We start from the raw sequence: 26052 nt of genomic DNA, 5'->3' as shown, positions 1-26052 counted from the left end.
TCATTTGCCACTCTGCCTCAAGAATACTTTCCCTAAACATCATCTTGCTGCACCTCTGCTTCAGACCTTCCAATATCTCACTTTTTTTTTTTTTAAAGATTTTATTTATTTATTTGACAGAGAGAGATCACAAGTAGGCAGAGAGGCAGGCAGAGAGAGAGAGAGGAAGAAGCAGGCTCCCCACTGAGCAGGGAGCCCCATGCGGGGCCGGATCCCAGGACCCTGAGATCATGACCTGAGCCGAAGGCAGCGGCTTAACCCACTGAGCCACCCAGGTGCCCCCCAATATCTCACTTTTGTTGCCGACATAGAAAAGTCTCACCCTTCTCAGTACGGCAACAAGTTCATTCGTGATCTGGGTCCTTCAAAACCACTCTGGATTCAGCCCTCATTTACTTCACTTCCACTCTGTGGTTCACTTCCACTCTGAAGTACTTGCATGCTTTTAGGCCCACTTAGCCCACCCTCCACTTAGCAGCTGCGTCACCCTGGGCAAGTTAGTTGACCTTTCTGAATCTCTGTTCCCTCATCCACAAATGAAGCATATTAAAAGCTCCCTCTTCAGTTGTTGCAAGGGGTAAGGGAGATACTGTGTGGTGCTTAGAGTAATGCCTGCTAGAGAACAGGTGATTGGGAGATATTATTCAAACCTTTGACAGGCTCTGTACGTGTGTGTGTATGTGTGTGTGTGTGTATCCACATCTGTTTCCCACCAGACTTTTAGTCCCTCAAATACTCAAATACAGGAATACAGTCTGCTTCTCTTCATTATCCCCTACAGTCTCAACAGTTGTGTGCTGAATTGATCAAACTGAATTCAGTGGCCCCTGTTCTTGTGTTTACTGCCTCCCTCGATGCCTGCTGCCCTCTCTCGCTGGGCTGCACCACCCCACATTCCATGGGCCACCGGCCGTATTTGTTCAGCGTGAAACCCATCGGGAAGAGTCTTTTTATCCTTTGAGGACTCTTGGGCCAGCTGTGATACAAGCCAGCCCAGCTGCATCTACATTTCAATTATGAACAGTTTTTAAAGAGGTCTTGCTCCAGACACAAGCATGCTTGTTTTACAGGACCACTGTGAGGTGTTAATTAAGACATGTATTGTGGCAACAAACGGAGTTGCAAGTTCAAATCCTGAGTCCTGCTTGTGACTCTGGTCAAATTAACTAATTTCCGTGCCTCTGTTTCCCAATGGGAGGAGTCGAGTGAGGTGGATGAGTGCACTGGGGGTCGGCAACAGACACAGCTTGGAGATAAACTGTATACCCTTGGGCAGGTTGCTTAACCTCTGTGTTCCTTATGGTCCACATCTGTGAAAGGGTAATAATACAACGTACACCACAGGGTTTTTGTCAGGTCAGATGAGATCATGTATGCTCAGTAGCTGCTCAGCATGGGCTCTGACTCAGAGCCAGGACTCAAGAAAGATTAGTTTCGCTGTTCATGGTAACAGTGGTGTGGTTGCTAGTGTTCTGGATAATGTTATTGCTACTATCACTACTAGCACAATTCCCATTGGGTCCGTTTTACTACCTCCTGCTCTGTATCAGATGCTTGTGTCCGGCCGAAGAGAACAGGCACTGCTGACAAACAGGCAGGGTCCCTCAAAGTAGGGGGAACCAGCAAATTCACCTCAGTCCATTTCTGGGAGACAGAGCTCTGTTATCCGGGGACATCAGGGGGGAAAAAAAGAAACAGCAACCAAATGTCTCTTTACCACGCCTTCGAAGGTTGCTCTGATGGCATCCTTCAGCGCACACAGAAGAGTTAAGCCTTATCTTTTGTTTCCAAGAGGCCTCGCTCACAGGTGATCTGATCTCGTTAAGAAACAGGCATCAACTTGAACTCTGCTGTGATTGCATCTCAAACCCGTCAGCTGGTGAAAAGGGAGCTCGGATCAGAAGGTCTGAGCAAAATATTGAAAGTGAGATTACGAAGAATGGTCTTTATTGAAGGGTCAGGGACATGAAAGCAGAATAGACCCAACAAATAAGGTGAAAATTGAAAGTAATTGATAAAGACTATGCAGAATTTAAGACTTAAGGAAAAGAAGAAAAGCTTCAAGTACCTAGGTGAAGAAAACCACAGATAGTAACATCAGAGTTTTCTGGGAGCTCAAAGGGAATATTAATTAAGATACTGCGAGTCAATTCAGGTAAAATAAGGATGAATCCAAAACCATATATATATGTGTAGATATATACATATTCACGCCTCTGTATGTATGTGGGTGTGTGCAGCTATCTCCAGGATATAAAGAGAGGTAGGAGAACAATTCTAGCATTCTGATTTCTCCTGCTGAAAGGAATTGAAACTTTGCTATTAAGGTGATTTCCGCATCATTTTAACAACGGCAGTGCCAAGAAAATCCCCCAAATAATATAAAGACTGGGTTTTCAATTTCTAGGCCAATAGAAAGTGATTCAAGTTTGAGATGATTATAAAATCATTTCCCAACTATGTTTAATTTTGTGTAAAGTGGAAAAGGGGAAACACACGCCCACATTTATGTTTTTCCACGCTTTCAGACAAAGTTTGACCCCCAAGTAAACAGTATAATCTTTTCAGATACACGTTCCAGAAATTATATGTCCCAGTGCATCAGAATGGTCACCTTGGAAAGCAATATAATTCTTCTAGTGATTCTGCAATTGCTGGAAGTTCTTTTGAAAAGCCTATTTCTTCATTCTGTCCATAGATAATTGCAAACCAGGAAAAAACAAAAGCATTTTCTTTAATCAAATATGTTTATGGAACACCTACCCTCAACTGGGCATTCGGCTTGGTATCAAGGATATTGTCTCAGACATAGATTAGGTTGAGGAAGGCAGATCTTATTTTATTGACTCAAAGCAACTTTACTACACACGTTCACCCGTCTTACTGGTTAGACTTCATGGTTTCCAGAACTCAGATCCACCCTCAAAGAATCAGGTATGATACCACTAAGGGTATTCAAAATGAATTATAATCTTTAGCAATGAGCAATTCCCAAACAGAAATTGTGTAAGACGTTTGGGCAACAATGGAATAATTGTTTAGCTTCCCCACTTTTGTGGGAGAGGACTCACTTGAATGGCAACATTTAGTATTTTTTTCATCATTCACTTTATATTTTCATAGGTACGTTCAACAGAGTTTGTGTATAATGTATTACATATTTTACACATATATTCTTTGTATACGCATACACACTGTGTTTTCTGCATACGCTTTAAATCTCAAAACATTTTCTGTCCGGGCACTCTAGAGCTGATGAGGCTCCAAGAGCTGATGAGATGCTCATTAATTTTGTCTGTTGTCATTTTCTCCCATTTTCCAGAATCCTAGGGAATCGGGTGGCTGAACTGGAGAAAAAATTAAGAACTCTGGAAGTTTCTGGTTTGTGGAGTCTTCCAGGTAAGCAGAACTTCATGAAAGTTATTTTCCTTTTTTAAAAAAGGCAGCCTTTACCTAATTTGCAAAGAAGATTCTAGTTTTTAAGTATCCTTTTATTTGAAGATCATTGTTGAAAAAATCTACAAGTGCTTTAAACACAGAAACCATCAATTTTGAGGGAATCAGAGAAACTCATATAAATATTCAAGTTCCCATCTGTGGAACTCTCAAGTTTTGCTAGCCTAAATTCAGAAATTGTCATTGTCTGTGTCTGTATATACTTTATTTTTCACCTTTATGGATATAGTAAATTGTTTCATTTTTTTTTTTACCCCTAGGTATTTTATAAGGATTTGTTCATTTTAATTATCATCCCTAAAAATGAGTAGAAGAATATACAAAGATTTGTTCAATTTACTCCTCAATCCTAAAAATGAATATAAGAACTGACAAAAATTTGTTCTATTTAATTATCATTCCTAAAAAAAATGAATGAATCATACCTAAAAATAAATATACTGAGAAAAATTTGTTCTATTTAATTATCATTCCTAAGAATGAATATATAAATGAGTATAAGAACCTTCTTCTCCTCTCTTCCCCTATCCCATTTTATGCAACTTGAAAATCAAAATTTCCTTTGGAGATTTTTTTTTTCCCCGCAATTGTACACGTTGCAAGGAAACTCTGATGTTTCACTTTAATTAGCTATATTTATCCTGTTTGTCTTGGTAAAATAACCCCTCTGTGAGACCCCCATCAGCTATTCCCCTTTTCTTTTTCTCCAGAAACTTGTATTTATCATTTTTCCATCCCCTCCTCTTTCCCTGGAAACAACATTGTACATATATTTTTAGTTACTTAACCTTTCTGCACAAACCAGCTTTCTCTACCCTTGAATTGTATCAGTTGCTGCCCCGTAATGTTCGAGAAATGAAAATTGCCACAGGGACATGGACAACAACACGTTCCCGTAATGTAATCTGAAGAGGCAACCTTAGGTTGCCTGCAAGTGCATTTCATAAATTGGAAGTTTTAGCAGATTCCTTGAACTTGATGTCAAAAGACCTAACAGAACTAATTAGTGGCAAGTGCCATTCTGGGGATTTGAATGATCCATTTTGCACAAGAACCTTTTGATACGGTTAAAACCTTATCTTCTTTGAAGGCCTTTCTTTGGCTGCATTGAATTTCAACACAGTCAGGCAAATTTATCGTTTATTTGTGCAGTCAGATTGCTATTTCTGGGCACGGACTGGAGTTTTGATTTTTTTTTTTTCCCTCCAAATGACTTAGTGAAATTTCACGATGTTTTATTTCTACAATTTATGTAAAAAAGATGGAAGTTGAGTAAGTCGAAGGATGCTGAGAATTTTCTGTCTCCGGTGTTATTTGTTCTGGGATGGAATGGCTATTATGCATTAACAATTCTTTCTTTCCTCCTTTTTGCTGCCTGAAGGCCTGAGCTACAATGTTTCAGTAGGATTCGGGAGTATGTTCTATTTCAAATATGTGTGTTTGTGGCTAATATCAGCAATGCATTAATATCATCATCCCTGCATGTAAATAAATACTCATTTTTTTTTTTTAAAGATTTTATTTATTTGTCAGAGAGAGAGGAGAGCGAGCGAGCACAGGCAGACAGAATGGCAGGCAGAGGCAGAGGGAGAAGCAGGCTCCCTGCCAAACAAGGAGCCTGATGTGGGACTCGATCCCAGGACGCTGGGATCATGACCTGAGCCGAAGGCAGCTGCTTAACCAACTGAGCCACCCAGGCGTCCCCTGCATGTAAATAAATAGAAATGCATTCTCTATGTATCATTGCACTTTTCTGATTAGAACAGTCCATTGAAATGGAGAATTCAATTAGTACCAAGTAAATATTCAATGGTAAAATGAGCTTTGAGGGACCCGGCTAAATGGATTGTATGCCATGGCCATGTTTGTTCTAGTATCTGGCCTCCTTGCAGACACAGAGTGAGAGTACAGGACAAGGGTGGTACAGATCTGGTACAGTTGATGTAAGGGAAAGAGCATTGCTTTGCTGCTATTGTGAAGGATTCTCAAGGAGGCACTGCCTTGTGGTCATTTTTAAACCACGGTGAGAAATACTAAGGGAAGGGCCCCTTGCAGTATCAATCCAATCAGCCACTTCCACACACTCATTGTTTTGTGGACCCCATTTTACCTATCAAAGAGTGGGGCAAGGGGCAGTGTGTTATCTTCCTCCTCTCTCCCTCCCTCCCCTTCCTCCTCCTCCACCTCCTCCCCGCCCTTTCTTCTTCTCCATCTCTTCCTCTTTCTCTTCCACATTTTTTCCTTCCTCTTCCTCTCCCCAGGTAGAAGCCTTGTCAGCATTTCAGCCACCTGGCAGGGACTGAGTCCCAGTAGTTTCAGAGAGTTGTTAGCTCACTCTTATTTACTAGCATCTGAAAGGATCAGTATCTTCTTCAATAAATCAGTCCATCAATGTGTTGATACATTTTCGAGCATCGACTTTGTGAATTCATTTCTGTATCAGGCATTCTAGTCACGCCCTCTCCAAGAATCCATAGTTCCTTTAGGGAAGCAAGATGCATACACATCTAGCAGTGAGAAGAAAGTACAGAATGATATATAATTAAGTGCTGAGTGATAAAGGTGTTGGGGTGTAAATGAAGAAGGTGAAGAGTCATCAAACATCAGACCTGCAGGGAGAGTTGAGAGCAAAGAGTTCAAGTATGGTAAATACTTGGTGTATATTATAAAACACCCATTCCAACGCCAGTGGCAGACATTACTAATCCATCCCATGGCTCTTGCATGCTGCCCTCACATGTGGCCCTCAGAACAGACGTCCACACTGGCTTTCCAGGAAGCCTCCGACTGGTTAGAGTTGACGTGTGAGAGAAAACATTTCCCCCTCCCTGATCTAGTCTAATCCCCTCATTTCAGATGGAAAAAACAAAGGTTTAGGAAATGGGAGGATACCAAAAGGATGCAGAGGTAGATATTAGAACTCAGGTGTTTTCCCACGTGTGCTGGGGAACCATAGTTCAGAGAAGAGAGGAATTGGGCAGGGGTGGGGGAGGGATAGATCAGCTGGGAACTGGAGAAGAAGGATTCAGAAGCCAAAACAGTCTCCTCGGAGACTCCAAAGGGCAGTGGTGAATTCTACCTTACTCTGAGACAGAACTGCTATTGGACTTTGAGCATGCAATGAGTATTCTTTGAGTCTTTTTTTCCCCTCCCTCCTCACTCTCTCAGCCAACGAGTATGTAGTTCTCAATGTTGTTCAATAGAATTGGGGAAAATTTGTGATCTTGCTGGGAAATAGGCAAGTCTGACAAATGCCACAGTCTGCATGGAGAAATCATCTGGAGAGCAGAGCATATTCCAAACTATTTCATCGGTTCCCAAGAGGTGGGAAGGCATGGGAGTCCTTTGAGAAAGGTTGGGTGGGTGGGGGGCAACTGACGTGGTCTCCCGGGAGGAAATGACACCCCCTCCACACATCGGCCTCAGTCCCCAAGCCCTTTGCCAGCCTTTGTAGGGAGAGTGGTGCCTGGGGGCTCCAAGGAGAGGTTTCCTGGATGTGCTCCTGCTCTAAAAAGAAACACTGAAAGCCAGAAAAAAAAAAAAAAAAAAAAAACCTGGCAAGTGCAGAACCTGGCTCTTTGAGTTTTTCATTTTAATTCTCTCTTCTCCACTCGAAGCATCAGCCTGAGGAGGAAAATGTGCATTTTGAAAGTACTTGGTACATTTGGGAGAAGGGGAGGAGGGATGCTGTGTCCCAGGGAATCGGGAAAGTTTCCAGACACTCATGTGCCCCACAAGCGAGGGGCCTGCCTATGTGGCTTTCTGCCTGGCTGCCGGCTGCCACTTGACTCTTTGTGGGTCACCTTACCCCATGCCACCTCCTCCAGGGCGAGGCACCAGAATGAAACTGCAAGACAGCCGACTATCAGATTAGAGCTCACATTCATCGGCATAGATGGAATCCAGACTTAGAAACAATAGGACAGGCTTCCAAGGAGGCCTTTGAATCTTTCAACAAACACTTTGCAAGAATGACCAAATCCTGCCATTTTATCTTCAGATTCAGGTTAGATATCTCTAGGCAGGAATTTCAGGAAGTGTTCGGCTGGCTATTCCCCAACCCCCACCTCGATTGGCCAAGGACAAGTCATGGCTCCGGTTTCCTTCACTAATGCTTGGAGGTTTCGTGTTGCTCCAGCATTTTTACGGAATTATTATGGAACAGACGGTGCTCTGTGGCTGGAGGGGCTAGAGAATTGCTCATGACCGGAGGGGTTGAGGGCCTCCCTCAGGCCACCTTAATCCCTTGCCTGAGGCCAGCTCCTTACTCTTCCTGTAATTCTGATTCTTCAGCCACGAGGCCACAAGGGACTTGGAAGGCTGGTTGGGACACAGAGGGGCAGAGTGTGCCTCTTCATACAAGAACAACCAGTCTACCTGCTGGAGAAAGATGGCTCAAAAAATGCAGTCTCTCCTGACTTGAGTACAGTAGCTGTTGCCTTGGTCAAGAAAAACAAAGGAAGTCTATGAAGAGGTGTCTGCTCTGGGTTCATAGGAACCATTAGTCCCTCAAAGCATTTCCAAATTGTGTCTTCACAGTACAGAGGAAGACCCAGTTGTGTTTCTTTCTTTCTGAGAGCCTCTTAACAATATCCCAACCTGTAGATGGACAGTTCTTTTTGGGACACTCCTCCAGACTATGACTCTGAAGACTTGGGGTTTTTTTCCCACATGAGACAATAGTCATGCTGGTGGCAAGCTTTCAGATTGGCTCCTTTCAGATGCCTGTTCTTCTGGGATGACCCTCAGCAGAACTCAGTGTGCTGTTGCTGCTAACAACATAGTCCTTCTGCCGGAGGCAGCCCCGAGCACCTGTGCCCAACATGACATCAGGAGCCCCAAGAATCCATCACCCATGTATTCATATCCTTACCAGCTATTTATTAAGCACCTACTCTATGCCAAACTCTCTCCCACAGTCTTGGAAATGAAGCTCCCTAATGGGAAGATGGTATTGTGAACAAACCAAGGGCTCAGAGGTATAGTCCAAGGTTCACCTGGTTCTCTAAAGGCGGAAACGTCTTTACAGAAATACCATTCTGTGTCCACTGAACCTGAAACCAAGTAAAATTACAGAGCTTTGGGGCCCCTGATCTGAGCCCTAGAGAGATTAGAGGCTTGGCTTTAGAAAAGGTCTTTCTCAAAGTTAAATGGCTAAGGCTAGAGCATAGGCTGGGCCCACAGCCCTGGGGTTTTGATTTGGGGCACTGCGGTTCCCACTGAAGGAATCCCAAAGTCTCGTAGACAGAAGTCTGGGGTCAAATCCTGCTTGTTGTGCTCTCCTGACCACTGGACAGACTCCCTTTATGTCCACATGTTTTGTGTCCATGTGTCTGTGTTCACGATGCTTACGTTTCAGAGCTACACTTCCTGCTCCAGATTTCTGGAACTTTCCATGGCCTCCACAATAGAGCTATAATGTTCTTCTTTCCCTCAGCCTCTCCATCCATTGGGGGAGTTCATACAAATAGATACAAGGGTTTGGTTGGTATGGGACCATATGTTCTAAGTGCAAGTTTAGCTGTGACAATTTGGGGGACCTGGTACTACCTACGTTATGACTCAGTCCAAATGACCACATTGAATTAAATCAAAGGTAGCATATATGGCAGTGCTGTCTACACCATAAGATAATACTTTCAGTATAGGACATTGAGCACTAGTGAAATGCTTAAGGGCTTTACATGAATTATTTCATTTCACCACCACCTCACAGTGAGGTGGGTGCTGTCCTTCTTTCTCATCTTACCGATGAGGGTTCTGAGGCTGAGTGACTTGCCTGAGGTCAGCCAGCTAACAAGGGATGGAGTCCAGGACACAGACCCCATAGTGTGGCTCCAAAGCCCACACTCCTCAGCCCTCTCCTGTGGTTATGACTGTTATAGTCTCACCCAGATCAAAGCCATTTGGTTTTTGCTCAGGACACCAGGCTGCTCCTTCATGGTGGCATTTGTGAGTGCCTATGTCCTGAACAGACTCATAGACTGGCCCTGGACCTCACTGCCTGGTCCTCACACTATAGAAGGGACCGGCTGGCCATTGCCCTTCCACAGTGTTACCTGTGATTAAAGAAAGTGCCTTTTTCACCCAACAGCCAGTCCATTGTGTGGGGTGAACATAACCACAACTCCTCTAGTGACATAATATGTCCGTTTTCCCCTTTTCCATGACAGGGGGCAAGGACACCATACTGTTCAGCGACCCTGCTCTCCCCACCATACAGAGATCAAGATCCCCACTGCTGAAGTTCATCGAGCAGCCCACTGAGAACAAAGCAAATTCCGAGGATGGTAAGCACACCTTGATTTCTCTGTCTATCTCTGCCTGACCTGTGCCTGGCACAGAGCCGGGGCTCAGTGGATATTAGTTCTTCCCCTCCCAGTAGCTTCTGGGACACTGTGGGGTCATCCCTTGCATTTCGTCTTGTTGCTTATATGGGTTTGTGTTGTTTGGAGCTTCCAGCTGAAGAATGCAGGCCTCTGTACTCATCACAGTGACACAGAGGTTAAGAGAAAGGGCTCAGGATTTGAGAAGCTCAGGCTCATAGTCCACCCCCATATTGTGTTCGCTCTGAGAATTTGGACTAGTAACTTCTGCCTTTCCCATTACCTATAAACTGGCGAGATGATGGTGCTAACCTCGGGGAGATCTCAGCACACTGCTGGGCACAGGGGAAGTGGTCTGGGAGTCAGTTGAAAAGAGAATAAAAGCTTCTCTGCCAGCACACTTTCTGGAGACAGAGTGTTTTGAAGGAGTTCAGAGGCCCGTTTAGGGTGCCAGAGGAGCCCACGAGTGTGAGAGGCAGCTGTCTTCCCATGCAACAGTCCTGTTTCCCCAGCTAAACTATCCCTCCCATCTTTCTAAGTTTTGTTTGTCTTCTTTTTCTACCCTCAGTGTGATTGCCAGCTTCCAATATGACCCCAAATGATCCCCACTTCCTGGTATTCCTACCCTTATAGATTCCTCTCCACATCATATCAGGGTTCATCTATATGACTAACAGAATACAGCACAGGTAATAGTATATGGCTTCCTAGGATAGGTCAGAAAAGATACATGGGGTCTTTCTTGCTCTCTCTATCTTGAGTCATTCTCTCTGGAGGAAGCTGGCCAGCCTCCACGTCTTGAGGATACCCAAGAGGTCCCACATGTTGTTCATGCAGTCTGGAACTGAGGCCGTCTAGCCACCAGCCATTTGGGTGCACCATCTTGGAAGCAGATTCTCCAGCCCCAGTCAAGCCTACAGATGACAGCAGCCCTGGTTAACATTTGATGACAGTTCCATGAGTGACCACTAGTGAGAACCGCCCAGATAAAGTGCTCCCAGGCTCCTGAGTCTCCAGCTGCTAAGTTTTGGGACAATTTGTGGCACAGCAGTACATAACTAATATACCCAACATGCAGGTGCCAAGGTTCTTCCCTTGGTTTCCATATTTTCTCTCCATCTTCTCTTGCTCTGAGTCACACCTGCAACCATCACCTCTATGAAAATATTCTTGAAATATTTTCCCCCCACTGGGTACCATCTGCAGAGCTACAGTCCCTGACTTCCCAAAGTGCAAACTTTACCACCTAAACATTCTGTGGACTTCTCAAGTATGACATCGCCAACTCTACATGCCTCCTCCCTTTTTGGTCACTCTCTCAGCTACCCCAGCTACATCTGGACTCAACCTTGATCACTGTCAGCTTTCCTTACCCATCCATATCTTGGCTGTAGCCACTCTTTCTTCAGAGTTTCTCACACCTCCAATCCTACCACCTCTGGCTTTGGTTCAGCCCTCTTTACTTCCTCAGCATGGCTTCTGTCCCAGTTTCCCTGTCTTCTAGACTCCCCCTATTTCATTCCTATCTTCTCCTTGCTGCTATAGGATAAAGTTTCTGGAGCACTGCTGTCCAACATGTGTGTACCCTAAGCAGAAATTTCTAATGGCTCCCAACTGTTTTCCACTTAAAATCACAACACTGGGGCGCCTGGGTGGCTCAGTGGGTTAAAGCCTCTGCCTTCGGCTCAGGTCATGATCCCAGGCTCCTGGGATCGAGCCCCGCATCGGGCTCTCTGCTCAGCGGGGAGCCTGCTTCCTTCTCTCTCTGCCTCTTTGCCTACTTGTAACCTCTGTCTGTCAAATAAATAAATAAAATCTTTGAAAAAAAAATCACAGCACTGCTACCCTATCTTTCTAACCTGATGATTATCTGACCTAACAACTGTGCTTGTATCAGACTGTACTAACTAGTTGAATCAGTTGCTACCATCGTGTAACAAACCACCCCAAAACTTAGAACTGAAACAACTACTATGTATTATTTATCATGAGTCTTGGGATCCAATGAGCAGTTCTGTGGATCTGAGGTGGGCTCAGCAAGGCTTGCTCGTGCATCTGTACTGCTGTGCTTTGAAATTTGTTTCAATCCTTCACACTAGTACATAGAACGGTAAGAATAGGACAGGTCTGGGATTTCCACAGAGAGGCTCCCCACGCATATGCAGGGAGAATTCTTAAGAGAGAGCACTTGACTCAGGTGGGTTTCACACTGGCCAGAAGGCAAGGCTGGGTCTTTCCAGCCAGCAGCGTGGGGCTCTTTGCAAACCGGGCCTGTGACATGCTGTGCCCTCCCCCAAGCAGTCTGGAACATGCATTGGTCATCCCGTGCCAGCATCCAGTGTCTACATGGAGACCTGAAGCCCTCTGTCTTCTCTGGGCTTATTTAGCCCCTGGGTGGACCCGGGGCCCCCTAAGCTAAAATGGAACATAAGCTGGGCTTGATTTTCACAAGGGTAGCATAAGTAATGGCCTGATTCAAAATGATAGCTTCCAGAGTTCCATCATTAGCTCTCATTGTTCCAACCCCATCCTTTGCCAGTGCGGGTGGGAACAAGGAAGCATTTGTGGAGTGGCTGGCAGCGGCTGGGATGGTCTCTCATCACCGGCGGGTCTCTGATTAATTCCGACTGAAAGCTCACACTTGGGAGGACAAAGCCCATCAGAGATCAGTTAACAAAAGAAGACGAATGTCCCCTTTGGGCCAAAGTGGGAGGGTGACACATTTTTAGGAGACTAACAGTCTTTCTACAAAAAGCTACTTTTTCTTCATCTTTTCGAGAAAATATTTCTGCTTTCTGTACTATTTGTGTCATAATGCGTTTGTATCGGCTGATTGCCTCATCATTATTGATATGTGTTTTGTTATTATTACATATTAATGATACTAATTCTGTTTGTAAAACAGCACAGAATAATCACTATTATCTTCTAATAATATTTTCCCATGCTGAGCTCAAAATCCTTCTTTTATGGGAAAGGCAGTGCCCTGTGTCTGCTCCCAAAGGAGAACGCACACTCTCACAGCTCAAGAGTTAACATTCCAGAATCACAGAGTTAAAGGAAGAGTTTTCCCCCAACAAGTAGCAGAGGCCCTAGCAGATCAACAGTCTTGACATTTTCAGCCACTTGTCTTTGTCTCCTGATAATGACTTGAGTATACTTTTTAGATATCTTTTGGATAACCAAAGGGGAGGAGAGGATTGGTAAATCTTGCGGTTGACCCACAATCTAATCCCAGATGGAATCCGGCCCCTGTATCTTCATGTTTCCCAGTCTCCGAAAATCCGGACTTTCTCAGAAAAAAATAAATGCCCGATAGGGCCAAACAATAGAACTACATCCTTGCCCATCCCCCACTTGCTGCTGTGTTTTGACCTCTAAGGATAGCAGCAGTGTTGCTCCCTCCCGCTCCCCCTAAAAAAGGTTGCAAAGTTCTCCCTGGTAATCTCAAAGGTTTGCCATTTTAAAAAAGATTCATGTGTTTGGACACGAGCAGAATGTCATCTAAAGAAATGGCACAAGGCAAAGTACCAGCGACCAAAAGGCCCCAGTGTAATTTAGACCACCCTCACTTAGATGTAAATTAAGGTAGAGAAGATTAACGTGACCCACGGTAAAAACACTGCAAATGGTTTAGGGGTTAGGTTGTTACAGGTAAGGTTAATTAATTTTTCAGGGGCACCAGAATATACTATTAAGTGTCCTGGAAGAAGTAATTTCTTAAGAGTAATTTCCAGAAGGAGTTTATTCATCTCACGTTGGTGAAAAATTTAACTGCAGAAAGGACCATAATTTACTCCTTTTGAATAAAGCTCCTTGCCCTGTCCTGGAAACTGGCTCATTTTGACTCCGTGTTTCCCATATCCCCTCTACAACTACCATAAAAATTTTCTTTTGTTGGTATGAAACTAATGTTATTGCTTCCCTGAGCTACCTCAGATGTAGCTGTTTGTGTGAGTTAGAAATCTTTTTTTTCCCAGAAGTGGCCTTTTAAGAACTTTTAGGGTAGCCACCTGAGGATAGCCTAGAACGAATTCAAGGATTGCTTTCATTTTTTGATGCATAGGATTTACATATATGTACTAATAGACTCATTTGTTCATGTATTCATATATATGTCCATAGATCCAAGCATTTAATAAGCTATTTATTGACTCCCCATTATAGAACATTGGCAAAGTTTATCAGCTAAGATTTCATTCTTCAGGTGACTTTTATAAGCTAATTATACATAAGTAACAAGGGTAAAAAAGTTCAAAGAAAGGACAAAGTTCCCTTGGGAGTCTAGACACAGCTCTGTGGAGATTAGGGCACTGTGGAGATTACTTTTTGTCCAGATTTCATGGAACAGGCTTTGTAGTGGAGATGGAGGTCAAGCTGACTATTGATGTTGGCCGTCTGGATATGGACAGGAACCATAGCCATGGCAGCATTGTCAACCTCATAAGCAAAGGCTCAGAGGACAGGGCTGGGATGCCACAAAGGGTTAGGTGTAGGGATACGAGGACAAGGGTTGGGATGTCAGGTGGACAGGCAGATGGAGGTTGAGTCGTTGAAGGCCTTCAATGTCAGGCCAAGCACTCGGGTTATATCCCAAGACCATAGCAGCCTTTGAAGTGTTTATAGCTGGGGAAAGGCACAGTCAGATTTGTGTTAAAGCTCACAGTGCTTCTTACAACTCAGGTGTGCCCAGATCACCTTTTAACAAGTTAAAAGGCAGGCTCTGAACCAGTAGGTGAGGGGCAGGGCCCGAGATCCAACACGTCTAACAGTCTCCCAGCCAATGGTGCCACCAATCTCCACAGATCCCACCCTGAGTAGCAAAACTTGAGGCAAGGTTCCTCTCCAGGCCATCTGATTAGAGACTAGAAGCAAAGAAACCTATTAGGTGTGAACGTACATTATCCTGTCCAGACCGATCCCAATAGTTGTTTTCTCAAAAATCCAGGCTGACTTCATCCACTTGTTTATATATTCATGAATTTCATTGCAAGCACAAGTCATGGCTCATTTTCAGGTACAGTACTTCCCATGGTCAGTGAGTTCTTAGGATGGTAATACATAGCCATCCTTATCGACATACAGGTTTTCAAAAGTATGAGGTAGATTTGGTCAAACTTCAGTCCCTGGGACTTTGTCCGTGGACCTCAGGAAGGCAAAAGAGAAATTTTTTTTTTTTAAATGTGGGATTCAGATTTGTATGGGAGAAACTGGAGGTGTGGGGGCTGAGGTATGGGGACAGTGGTCAAGGTTGAGTCGGGCCCCCCCATGATTATAGTGTGCCAAGACATCCACCACTCGTCTACCACTATCTCTTCCTGCATCCTTTCATCTCAGTCTCATTTCAGACTTCTGGTGCATCTAAGCTCACTAACATTTCATTTTTTCATTTTATTCATTTTCATCTTTCATTTTATTTATTTATTTGAGAGGGAGAGAAGGAGCAGGAGGAGGGCCAAAAGGAGAGGGAGAGGGAGAATCAGACTCTCCACTGAGCAGGGAGCCAGATGTGGGGCTTGATCCCAGGACTCTAGGATCATGACCTGAGCTGAAGGCAGACGTTTAGCTAACTGAGCCACCCAGGCACCCCCATATACTGTTCTTATTAACAAATACCTTTATGCACCATCTCACAGTTAAAATGGAACACACATAGGGTAATACTGTTTCGTGTTATAGAAATTCTGAGCTGCATTTTAATTCAAACTTTTTAGATCTTTCGACTTTTTAGGCTGCATGTAGTTAGATGTATGCACTTTTGAATACCCAGTCTTTCTAAATGTTATAATTAATCCTTAAAAATTCATATAACTCTTATAAATAGTCACCACATAGCTATCGCCTGCCAGGATGTGGGTTTATGAACTATCAGGAGTGGTTTGCACTTGCTCTCCGAATGCTTACTTGTTCATTGGCTGAGGCGATGTTAAGTCAAATCCAGCTGAAATTTTGGGGAAATGTACCTAGTGATTTATATAGGGAAGCCTAAGAAATCAAGCCATGACTACAGAGTGTCTGCCTTGGGAAAAGAGAGGAAGAGGCAGATACAAGGAACTATGAGTGTTTTAATCAGCTGAGGCTTCTATAACAAAATACTATCAGGAAAGTGTCTTAAACAACAAATATTCATTTCTAACAGTTCTAGAAGCTGGGATGTCCAAGATCAAGGTGCTGGCAGGTTCAGTGTCTGGTGAGGATCCTCTTTCTGATGCAGACAACTGCTTTCTTGCTGTGTCCTCAGTGGCAGAGACAGAGACAGAGAGAGAGAGAGAGGGAAAGAGTGGGGGAGGGAACAAGAACTCTGGTGTCTCTTCCTCTTCTTAAAGGGCACTGATCCCATCATGGGGCCTTCACCCTCATGACCACATTTAAACTGAATCATCTCCCAAAGTCCCCACCACCTAATATCATCACATTGAGGATTAGGGCTTTCACACATGAATCGATCCACACATGGATAAGGAGAGGATACATTCGGTTCAATAGTATTGAGGGATATAAGTGGTACTTGGCGGTTGATGGGTAGGAAATACACCAATGTAGGTGGCTTCAAGGTATGATGTGGCAGGCATGAGGACATCTAGAGATTTGGAGAGAGGGGAATTCCAGATCATTCAGGTAGAGGAATCCAGCTGGCAGCTAGAAACCTGGTTGTGTGTATCCAAGAGAAAGGGGTCAGAGCCATGGATATAGAATGGAGAGCGGTGCTCATGGTCCAGAATTAAGGTCATGAGTTGGCCAGTGAGTGAAAGTGAATGAAGCAAGGGAAATGCATGGCACATAGTTGGGGGTGGCAATCAGAGGGGCCAGAAGGAGATTTGATATGGATAAAGGAAACTAGAAGGCATGCAGAGTAGGCTGATAATGGCCCCAGGGATTTCAGATACTAATTCCTGGAACCTGTAAATGTTAGATTTTGTGGGCTAAAGGATCTGCAGGTGTGATTGATTTACCCACTCTGAGATGGAGGGAGTATTCTGGATTATCCAGGTGGAAGCACATGTTTTCTTGTAAGAGGGAGGCAAAGGAGACTTGACACACACAGAAAAGGCAGTGTGACCACACATGCAGACATGGGGGGATATTGTTGCAAGCCAAGGAGTGTTAGTAGCCACCAGAAGCTGTAAGAGGCAGGGAACGGATCTTCTCCTAGAGCCTCCAAGGGCAAGTGACTTCGGTTCTGGCCCAGGGAAAGCCATTTTGGACTTCTGACCTCCAGAGCTATAAGAGAATAAATGTGTGTTCTTTTAAGCTATGGAATCTGTGGTAATTTGTTACAGCAGCTATGAGAAACTAATACAGCATGCTGACTGAACTAGACTGGAGGCAAAACAGAAGAATACAATGTTTTGGAAACCAAAGGGAGAGACAGCTTGAGAGGAGGATGTGGCCATTTGAAACATGCTACAGAGGGTGCAGGAGAGGACTGAAGAAAGAGTGCTGGAAGTGATGACAGCAGCTTGCTTGCTGGTAGGGAGGATACAAAGCAGGCTGAAGGATCTGAGCTGTGAGTCAGCACTGGGAAGGGGAAGCAGTGGATATAGGCTCCTAGGTCTACGTTCAGTGCAGAAAAGGAAAGTCAAGATGGTAATTGGTGAAAAAATCTTGGAGGTTGCATATCTTATCTTTTTAAACTAGTAATACAAACACATGTTTAAAGTGTAATTGACGCAGAAGGGGCGCCTGTGTGGCTTAATCCTTTACACGTCCAACTCTTGATCTCAGGTCCTGAAATCAGGGTCTTGAGTTCAAGCCCCACATTGGGCTCCATGCTGGCCACGGAGCCTACTTAAAAAAATAAGTAAATGAAAAGAAAAGAAAATGTAAATGACACAGAAAGGTATAAAATTAAATTTAAAGCCTTCTTCCATCCTTGTTTTCTGCTCTGACCCTCAGCTTGCTCCCTAGAGGAAAACTGTAAGTGTTAGTGTATGCCTCCAAAAAATCTTTACAGCGCAGCAAGTATATACAGAATCCCCTGTCAACAGACACTCAGATTCTTTCCATGTTTCTGCTATTTAAAAAAAACAATGTCATGGGGCACCTAGGTGGCTCACTCAGTTAAGCATCTGACTCTTGGTTTTGGCTCAAGTCGTGATCTCATGGGTCTTGAGATCAAGCCCTATGTTGGGTTCGTGTTCAGTGGGGAGTCGACTTGAAGATTCTTTTCCTGTGCACCTCCCTCCACTCACACAGTCTCTCTCTCTCTCTCTCAAATAAATAAATAAATAACCTTTTTAAAAGGCAATGTCATTGTGAGCCTCTAGGTGCATACATCTTGAAGTATTTGGGCTAATATCCATAGGTTGATTCCTAATCATGAAAATACTGAGTCAAAGGGTAAATATATTTAGGATTAGGGTAGATATTTCCTCAATGCCCTGTCAAAGAGTTTTGCTCCTTTTTATTCTCTTTGGTAATGTATGATTGCATCTGTTAACCCCACATCTTCAGTAACACTGAGCTTTATCAAACCTTTTCATTTTGGCCAGTCTGGTAGATGAAAAATTGTATCTCTTTGCAGTAGATATCTTTAGTTAGAGTGATCTCATCGTTTCTCATGTTTGCCAACCATTTGTATGTCCTTGTGAATTACCTGTTTCCATTCCATACTTAAATATTTGTTGAATGCCATGGCACGATCAAATGAACCCACTCTACAGACAGTAACATGGATCAATCTCATATACACAAAGCGATACAGACACAAACCAGCACCTCCAGTACGATTCTGGTATGCCAATGCCAAAGACCAGACAAAACTCATCTCTGGTGTCTGAAGTAGGCTAGTGTCACTCTCGGCAGAAAAGTGACTAGGAAGGGGTCCAGGGGAGTAGATAGACTGGGAAGTGTCTGTAGTGGTTGGTTATTTTGCTTCTTGTCCTGGCTGCTGGTTCCATGGGTGTGTCCACGATGTGAAATTCAGTGAGTTGTAGACGTAACAGCACACTTTTAGACTCCCAACAAAAGAAAAAAAGGAAAGTGAGGAACTTTTTATAAACATTCTTGAATGCTTAGAATGTGCCAAGCACTGTGTACAAGTCAGACGAGGCCCCCGCTTACATTCTAGAATAAGATCAACGTGTCCAATGCTGAGCACTGACCCCAGCACAGAAAAGCACCTAAAAAGAATTGGCTGGTATGATTCACTTTAAGAGGGAGAAACCACAGGTGCCTGCAGAGACCGAAAGCCAGCATAGTATGGACAGAAGGACACACAGACATGAGAGAACCATAGGACACAAGGCTGCGGGCTGAATCAGGAGCAGATTGGGTAGGACCTTGTCAGAGACCCGAGTGAAAGGAATTAAAATTTATCCTAGAAGCAGCTAAGCTCCGGCGAAAGGTCCTAAGCAGAAAAATGCATGGTCAGGACAAGTCAACTTCTTCTAATTGTCCTGAGTTCTCCCTTGGCTTCCCCAAATCCCAGCTGTCAGGCTGAAGCTGTCTACATGTATCTGAAGCCAGTTGGATCACGGTGGGACTCTACCCTGGTCCCGGTTTCCCCGGGCCCTGGCCTCTGAAACCAGCCCTATGAGGCTCTTCCATGCATGTCACCACTCTCTCAAGCTAAGAAAATCTTGACTTTAGGGAACCTCAGAGTCTGGGGTCAAATGCACACGACTGGGTGCTGAGAGGTTGCTCCCCGGGCATGTGTCCATCCTACAGAGCCTCTGCGGCTTAGGTCTGGAAGGGATATCAGGGACTCCTGCCCCTCAATTTGTTTCTGCGGAAAGGAGGCCAGACAGGTTCTCCTGATCACAATGAGTAGGTAGGAAAATAGGGCTAGGCGCCAGTTCTCAGGACCCCATTCTCTCCCATTCCCCAGCAGTCGAGCTCGAAAATGTCTGCTGTTCAGAGAAGAGGCCTGGGTAGAACAATTTAGTTAGGAGGGGTGGGGAGCTTAAGCTTCTTTTGCATATAACGTTTTACTAACACTGAGGAAACATCAGCAGTGTGCATCGAAGAATGAGGAGCTGTTGGAGAATGAGTGGGAGGATGGGGATACTAAATGCCTCCCACATTGTTCTCTTTCCCACCAGGAAGGCCGCCAGCACCTCTTTTCATGACTAAAGATCCCAGGTCTTTCCTGAGCTGCAGAATCTACAGAACCTTTGTCCTCAATTTAGATGCTTAATGGGCACGAAGAAGCACAGTTAGAGCGGGAAGCAGGAGATAACCAGGCTCCCAGAAGGGATGGGTGATGCCCATGACCATGGGCACCCTTTCCCTCCGTGAATGACACAGCGGTCGCCAAGGTGGCTACTTTCTTTACTAACGTGGGTCCCTTTAGCAGCAGTTTCTGTCTCCGAGCCCCTGTGACGTGAGCCTGAGGTTGGGAAGAGAGAGGAAGCGAGGGCTGACTCCCCGCCAGATGTCTGATGCTGTCCTGGGTCTGTTTCAGGGGAGGCCCAGAGGCCAGAACGAAATGAAAGCCGGGCCGCTACTGAGGCATTGATAGCACCGGAGGATGCTAGAAGGCCAGCCAGCCGCTCCCCAGCAACTCAGAGCCATGGGAACCAGTGCAACCCCTTTCATCCTTCATCACCCCGGGTAGTGTCTGAGGAAGAAGGCATAAACAGGCTTGGAGGGGAAAGAATGAAACTGACAGAGGCAGAACCGGAAGTGGTCAGAAGAGCGAGTCTCGGGGAGACTCAGAGGAACGAGCCAGGGACAGCCCCACCGGGCCTGGCCTCCAAGGGGGAGGTCCCCAAATCTTGCCTGGGCTCCTTTGAGTCCAGCCAGGCGGCAGTCGAAGCCTCCAGCGTGGAGGACAGCAAAGAGACCCCAGAGGGTGGCGGCACGAGGAGCGCAGTGAAAACCTGAAGAGAAAAGAGACCCGTGTGGTGACACGTCTACAGTGCAGGGGGCGGTAAAGAATTAAGTGTCTGAGCAGCTCTCAGAAGCTGCTTTCTCCTCACACACTTCCAAGTCTACAAGTGAGAAGAGACACAGGTCCTTTGGCAAACTGTGAATATCCTGATGATGCCAGCCCAGTTTGATTTATTAAATGCGCGTCCTCAAGCTTCTCGGTGTCATCTCTTTCTGCCGGAGACGCGCTGCTGTGAACACGGCCGGGCACAGAATCGTGTCAGCCATATGGCTAGTTTTCGGCATCCGTCTTTCTGTCAGCATTTGTTTTATTAGAGATAAGACATTTTTCTATTAGCATTTAATGTTGTCGATCAAAATTATGGGGAGAGCGTGAAACAGATGGGGTTTTTAATCAGGTCCCCCATCTTTGTAATGTTTAGGCCGCTGGAGAGAAAAGTGGCATTGAGCATAATGGGTCCAGAGGGCCCACAGCTCCGCTCCATCATGTCAGGGCCCCGGAGGACCTCCCAGCGTGGGTGTTCTTGGCACCCTGCCCACAGCCCTGTCTGTCATGCCACCGACTGGCAGGTGGAGAAGGGCTTAAGCGGGCTCAGAAGGTTGGGTTTCCTGTTTGAAATCCACGTCCCCTGTGGAGACCCATTTGTGGACTGCTTGAGCTGAGTTTTCCAGCCTGTAATTCCGAAGGATTAATCGACCTGGAGTGATGGGAGGGAGGAGAGGGAAGGAAGGGGACTCCAGTGGTATTTTGATTTTTTCATTTCTGAGATAAGAGCCAGAGCCTGGGAGCGCTGGTTCTCTGCATTCAACCTGTGCTGCCTATGGGGTTTTTGTGGCCATGGGGGGTTGGGACAAGATAAGCACTTGGGGCAGGAAACTCTTCGGGCCCATCCAGTTTCCTGTGCCACGGGAAACCTTCACTCCTCCTGCAGTGGGTTAAGGCTGCCTCCCTGTGCTGCCAGGTACCGGACCTTGAGACACAGAGCACGCGGCCCAATAGTGGAAAAAGAGAGGGAAACAAAATAACTTCATTACAGCTTGTTTTGGGGGGCTGCGGAACCAAGGACCAAGGGTCGGAAGGGAGGGGATGTCGACCTTCCTTGGTTTTTTCCTGAGAGATAAAATTAGCTCTTCTGGATGGCACCTAGAGCTGCAGAAAATGGAAGACTCATCAAACAATAGGCCTTTCTTTGAGCAAAACTCAGTTCATTACCCCAGAAAGGCCTGATACCATATCCCAGAGCTCAAAACACCCTTGAGAACCAGAATCACTCCTACAAGAGGCTCTCCTGAGGGAAAAGAGAGGCTCCCGAGGTGGGAAAATGGCAAATTTATCCGAAATATCAGATGTGTAGAGCAGATGCACACTCCCAGGTGTGAACCCTGTGAACCCGCCCACCTGGAAACTTCCCTGCCACATTTCATCTTTGCCCTTACTCTGCTGGTGGAAATTTTGTGCTCTTTCACCCTGAAGGAGAGTGAAGTGTAGGCAAGAAGGTCCAGCTTGGGGCCGGGGTGGGCCTCCCGCTGCTTGCTTCCCACTCAACAGACATCACCCCGATAGTGGAAGAGGGGTGTGCCCGGGTCAGTGCTCTGCCGCTCCCGGACCCAGGAGCTGGGATCTGGACACACCATCAGCCCCCCAAACCCCATTCATCCCTCTGTGCTTCGGCCTCTCCCGGCTCCCCACCCCCGCCCCCTTGACTTCCTCTCCAGGGAGGCGGCTTCTGCAGCTGCAGAGTTCGCACAAGCCAGCAGGCACGGAAATAATTTTCCTGCGGCACCAGGCCTTAACTATCTGCAAATGTTCAGCGCTACTGCATAGCCTGCCAGAGCCACCAAAGGAAATCACAGCCAGATTTAATACAATAATAATAAAAAGAAAAAAAATCTCTCCCCACAGAAGCAGTGGTTTTGACGCGCAGTCGGCCAGGTGCACGTCTTTAGGGCCCATTCCATCACCTTTGGGAAAGCAGCACTTATAATAAACTCCACCACATTCCATCACGGGCAGGGGAACTACTGTGAGTCCCAGAGAGTGTGGAGTTCAGGGTAGGGAGATCAGAGGGAATGAAAATCCAAACTGTGCATGCAGTCTACCTCGGAAGGTTTTCTGTTATTAGATGGAATTGGGGCCAATGAGTTGATCCCGTCACATGAGTAACCTTGACAATGCCCCATACACACACGTGACACTGTCCCACCCCTGCTGTTCCAGCCCAGTGCAGTTCCTCTGTTCCACAGACATTAAAGGGAGTTTCAGCAGTTACTTATGGCTGTCTTGTCTTTTTGAGAGTCATCGTGAAAGTGCACAGCATTCTCTCCTCTGTTCCACCAGCTAGCCTTGCATCAGTCTGAGCACGCTCAGCTACATTTCACACTTTAAGAGATTTAAACAATAGGAAAATGAATTATATTACATAACAAGAACTTCAGAAGTAGGGTATTCTGGGGCTGGTTGATTCAAGAAGTCATCAGGGATCTGGGTTTCCATCTTTCTTCTCTGCCTACCTCAGGGTCAGCTACTCCCTCAAGCTGCCAAAATAGCCACCACAGCTCCAACATCAGTCACCTATTCTCACATTTGTGTCCAAAGGCAAGAAGGAAGTTTCTTCCCACATGGGTCCATGCATGTGTGTGCATGTGCACGAGTAAGAGTAAGAAACCTAGTCCTTGTCGCATGTCAATGGTCAGAATTATCACATGCTTATGTCTCCACCAAACCCTGACGAGGGAGATGGAATTCCAGAAAAGGGTTTAAGCTCCTCACATGTGAACTGGGGAGGGCCCGTCCCTGGACATGCAGACTCTAAAATGGTGAACAGCAAAACAAAATTGAGCAGTACAGGAAAGTTGAGAATAGATTTAAATAGGCCAACAGCAGCATTGTCTCTGAACCCCACCTCTGATTTTGTTTCATTTTCTTCCCTTGAAAAGGCAGACTATTGAGCTACTAATGAGTTTGGGGCTGGGGGGCGGGGCCGTGGTTGTTTGTTAAGAAGAATGCCATCTCATCTTGGCTCTTCCCTGGCTGCTTGATCATCTGTTCTGTTTTGTAGCTGGGACATTCCCACCTTTGTTTGCCTCTATGAGTGTGTCTGTCCTTCCATTATTTTTCCAGCTCGGTTGCCAGCAGAATGCAGAGCAGTCTGGATAAATGAAACAGAGCTGACAGTCTCTTAATGAAAGCTCGTTTGCACATACTGCATTTCTGGTGACCGCTCTGTACCTGAGAGCCTTTAGGTGTGGATTTTTACATATGAGCATGTGTCGTTCTTTTAATTAAGGTCTCTGGAAATGGATTGGCTTTTTCAAACCAGGCATCTCTCATCCCTAACTCCTCTTTCCATGCCGCCTCTGCCCACCTTCCTCTCCCCCTCCCTCGTCTTCCTCACCTCACACAGCTGTTCCAGAAGCCTCTCTAGCTAGGAGGCTCCTGGGGGCATTCAGCTCAATCCCAGCTGAAGCTTCCAACCACTCCGGGCTCTTCAACTAAACACATTTTCCCATCATTGTGACTCTTGTGCCCTCAATCCCCAATACCCACCAAGACAGGGGATTCTAAAAAAGCTTTCCAGCATCAGTCATTCACGTGTTGGGGTGAATCTTCGGATGTGTTAGTCCCATGGGAGCATTTGCACTTACCATGTGACATAAGACGTTCAATCTCTTCTTTAAGGAATTTCAAAGACCAGCTACCTGCTCATTGGTGTTACCTTCCTTGTTTCTTTAATATTACAGCATGCCTTCTCCCCTCTTGGTTTTCTGCTCCTCCAAAAAATGGGGCCTCTCCTGGCCCCCATCGCTTTGCTGCAGCCTTTTGGATGGCTTGGTATTCCACTTCTCTTTGAAAAATTCCTCTCTCAGGGCGCCTGGGTGGCTCAGTCGGTTCAAAAGTCTGCTGCCTTTGGCTCAGGTCATGACACTAGGGGCCTGGGGCCTAGGATTAAGCACCATGTTGGTCTCCCTGCTCAGCGGGGGTCTGCTGCTCCCACTCCCTCTGCCTGTGCTCTCTTTCTCCCTCTCAAAGAAATAAACACAATCTTAAAAAAACAAAACAAAACAAAAAAGAGTCCTCTCTTTGAGTACCTTCTCTGTCTGCCCTTTGCTTTCATGGAAGTAATGGAATGGAAATGGAATGGAAAGGCTTCCAAATGGAAGCCTCCATTTGGAAAAACCTCCCTCCTTAATAAATACTTAGGGTACCAAGACCCGGCTCAGTCAGGATGTCAAGAAGCCAAAAGATTCCCCTTAACTCATTATTTTAATATATTCCTTTTTTTTCCACATGTCTTTCTGAACAGAGAAAAAATTTGAAAATCAGAGATGCAATAGAGAGCTGAGTAGTGAATCTAATTAGAAATGAGAAGCAGAAAAAATAAGAAGGACCTGTCTCTCGATATTATGATTGCTCATAAAAACAAAACAAAACAAGTTGATACAGCATGAAGGCAATTTAAAATGATAGATACAGATGCGCAACCTTACATTTCAGATCACCTCTTGACTGAGAGGGATTTTTTTTTTTAATAGGGAAAGTTTGTACAATACTGACAAGTTTGACTTTCTGGAATCTATGTGAGCCCTGGAATATATTTTGGATCTTGGCCAAGGCTAGTGATAGCCCATTAAATTTAAAACAATTTGCTTTTTAAAAAATGCAAACCAGCTGCTATCTTTTAGTTTAATTTAAAGAAAGAAGTAACTTCTATTCATTTGCAGACCCTGTGTTATTGGTTTCTACGATCATCATGTAATATAACTATATCTTTTTTTGTTACCTGAAATAAACATGTGGTAATTTTCCTGGTATAGATGATTATCTTTATTATTTGCACCATTTTCTCTCTCCACCCTCGCTGCAGGCCAATGATACAGGCTGAGCGTTCCTCCTAGCGCATTCTAACAACTTATCAGTTGCAATCTGTCACCTAAAATTATTAGATCATATGGCAGTCGTGAAAATTATGGAGAATGTAAAGATTTTACGCATTCAGTCAAAAATGCCAGATCTAAAATCAGTTGGTTTATTTCCTGCAGTCTTTCAAGTTGACCAAAGCACTCACTGATTTGCTCTATTTTCTTACGTTTTTAGTATTTCTGTATATACACGCACTGAAAAGCCCCACTCGGAAAAAATTCACTGCAATTCTGAGAAAAGCTTATCCTAAACATCTAAAGATAGCATTTCTAATTATTGTCTACATTGTGTTTAAACTGTGCAAACTTGAGCATTATTCTCACTTTACCAGCTGTGTCTAGGTAGAGTCATTACATCAAACGCTTCTAATTTTACAAAAAGAAATCAAAACAAGTGTGTGTTTAAGTCTCAGTGACAAATGCAAACCCTGTGAGTCAAACAGGCAAACTGATTAGCAAGCTGGCTGGGAAGTCAAAACAGCGAATATAAGGAGATTAACAAAACAGATCTGTAAGA

At 45.0% G+C, this 26052-nt stretch overlaps 1 protein-coding gene and 1 long non-coding RNA gene across 4 annotated transcripts in view; one reads left to right on the top strand and one right to left on the bottom strand.

The window, feature by feature from the left end:
* Positions 1-22884, top strand: part of CCDC149 (coiled-coil domain containing 149) — a 99370-nt gene extending 76486 nt beyond the window's left edge. For 2 of the 3 annotated variants that reach the window (XM_047719022.1, XM_047719024.1), the window contains 4 exons: positions 3323-3399; positions 4838-4870; positions 9630-9746; positions 20188-22884. In XM_047719022.1, coding sequence (XP_047574978.1) covers positions 3323-3399; positions 4838-4870; positions 9630-9746; positions 20188-20609 — 649 coding nt within the window. In that variant the 3' untranslated portion in view covers positions 20610-22884. The remainder of the gene's footprint in view (positions 1-3322; positions 3400-4837; positions 4871-9629; positions 9747-20187) is intronic. The other variant, XM_047719023.1, reaches the window with a different exon arrangement.
* Positions 22885-23555: 671 nt separating this feature from the next.
* On the bottom strand, positions 23556-25544 carry LOC125093594 (uncharacterized). Its single transcript, XR_007125291.1, has 3 exons — positions 25397-25544; positions 24261-24555; positions 23556-23764 (listed from the first exon to the last, which is right to left on the bottom strand). It is a non-coding gene; the product is annotated as an uncharacterized LOC125093594 (long non-coding RNA).
* Between the last annotated feature and the right edge of the window lie 508 nt (positions 25545-26052).

Source organism: Lutra lutra, chromosome 2, assembly GCF_902655055.1.
Source record: "Lutra lutra chromosome 2, mLutLut1.2, whole genome shotgun sequence".
NCBI lineage: Eukaryota > Metazoa > Chordata > Mammalia > Carnivora > Mustelidae > Lutra > Lutra lutra.
This window is presented reverse-complemented; position numbering and strand designations above follow the sequence as displayed.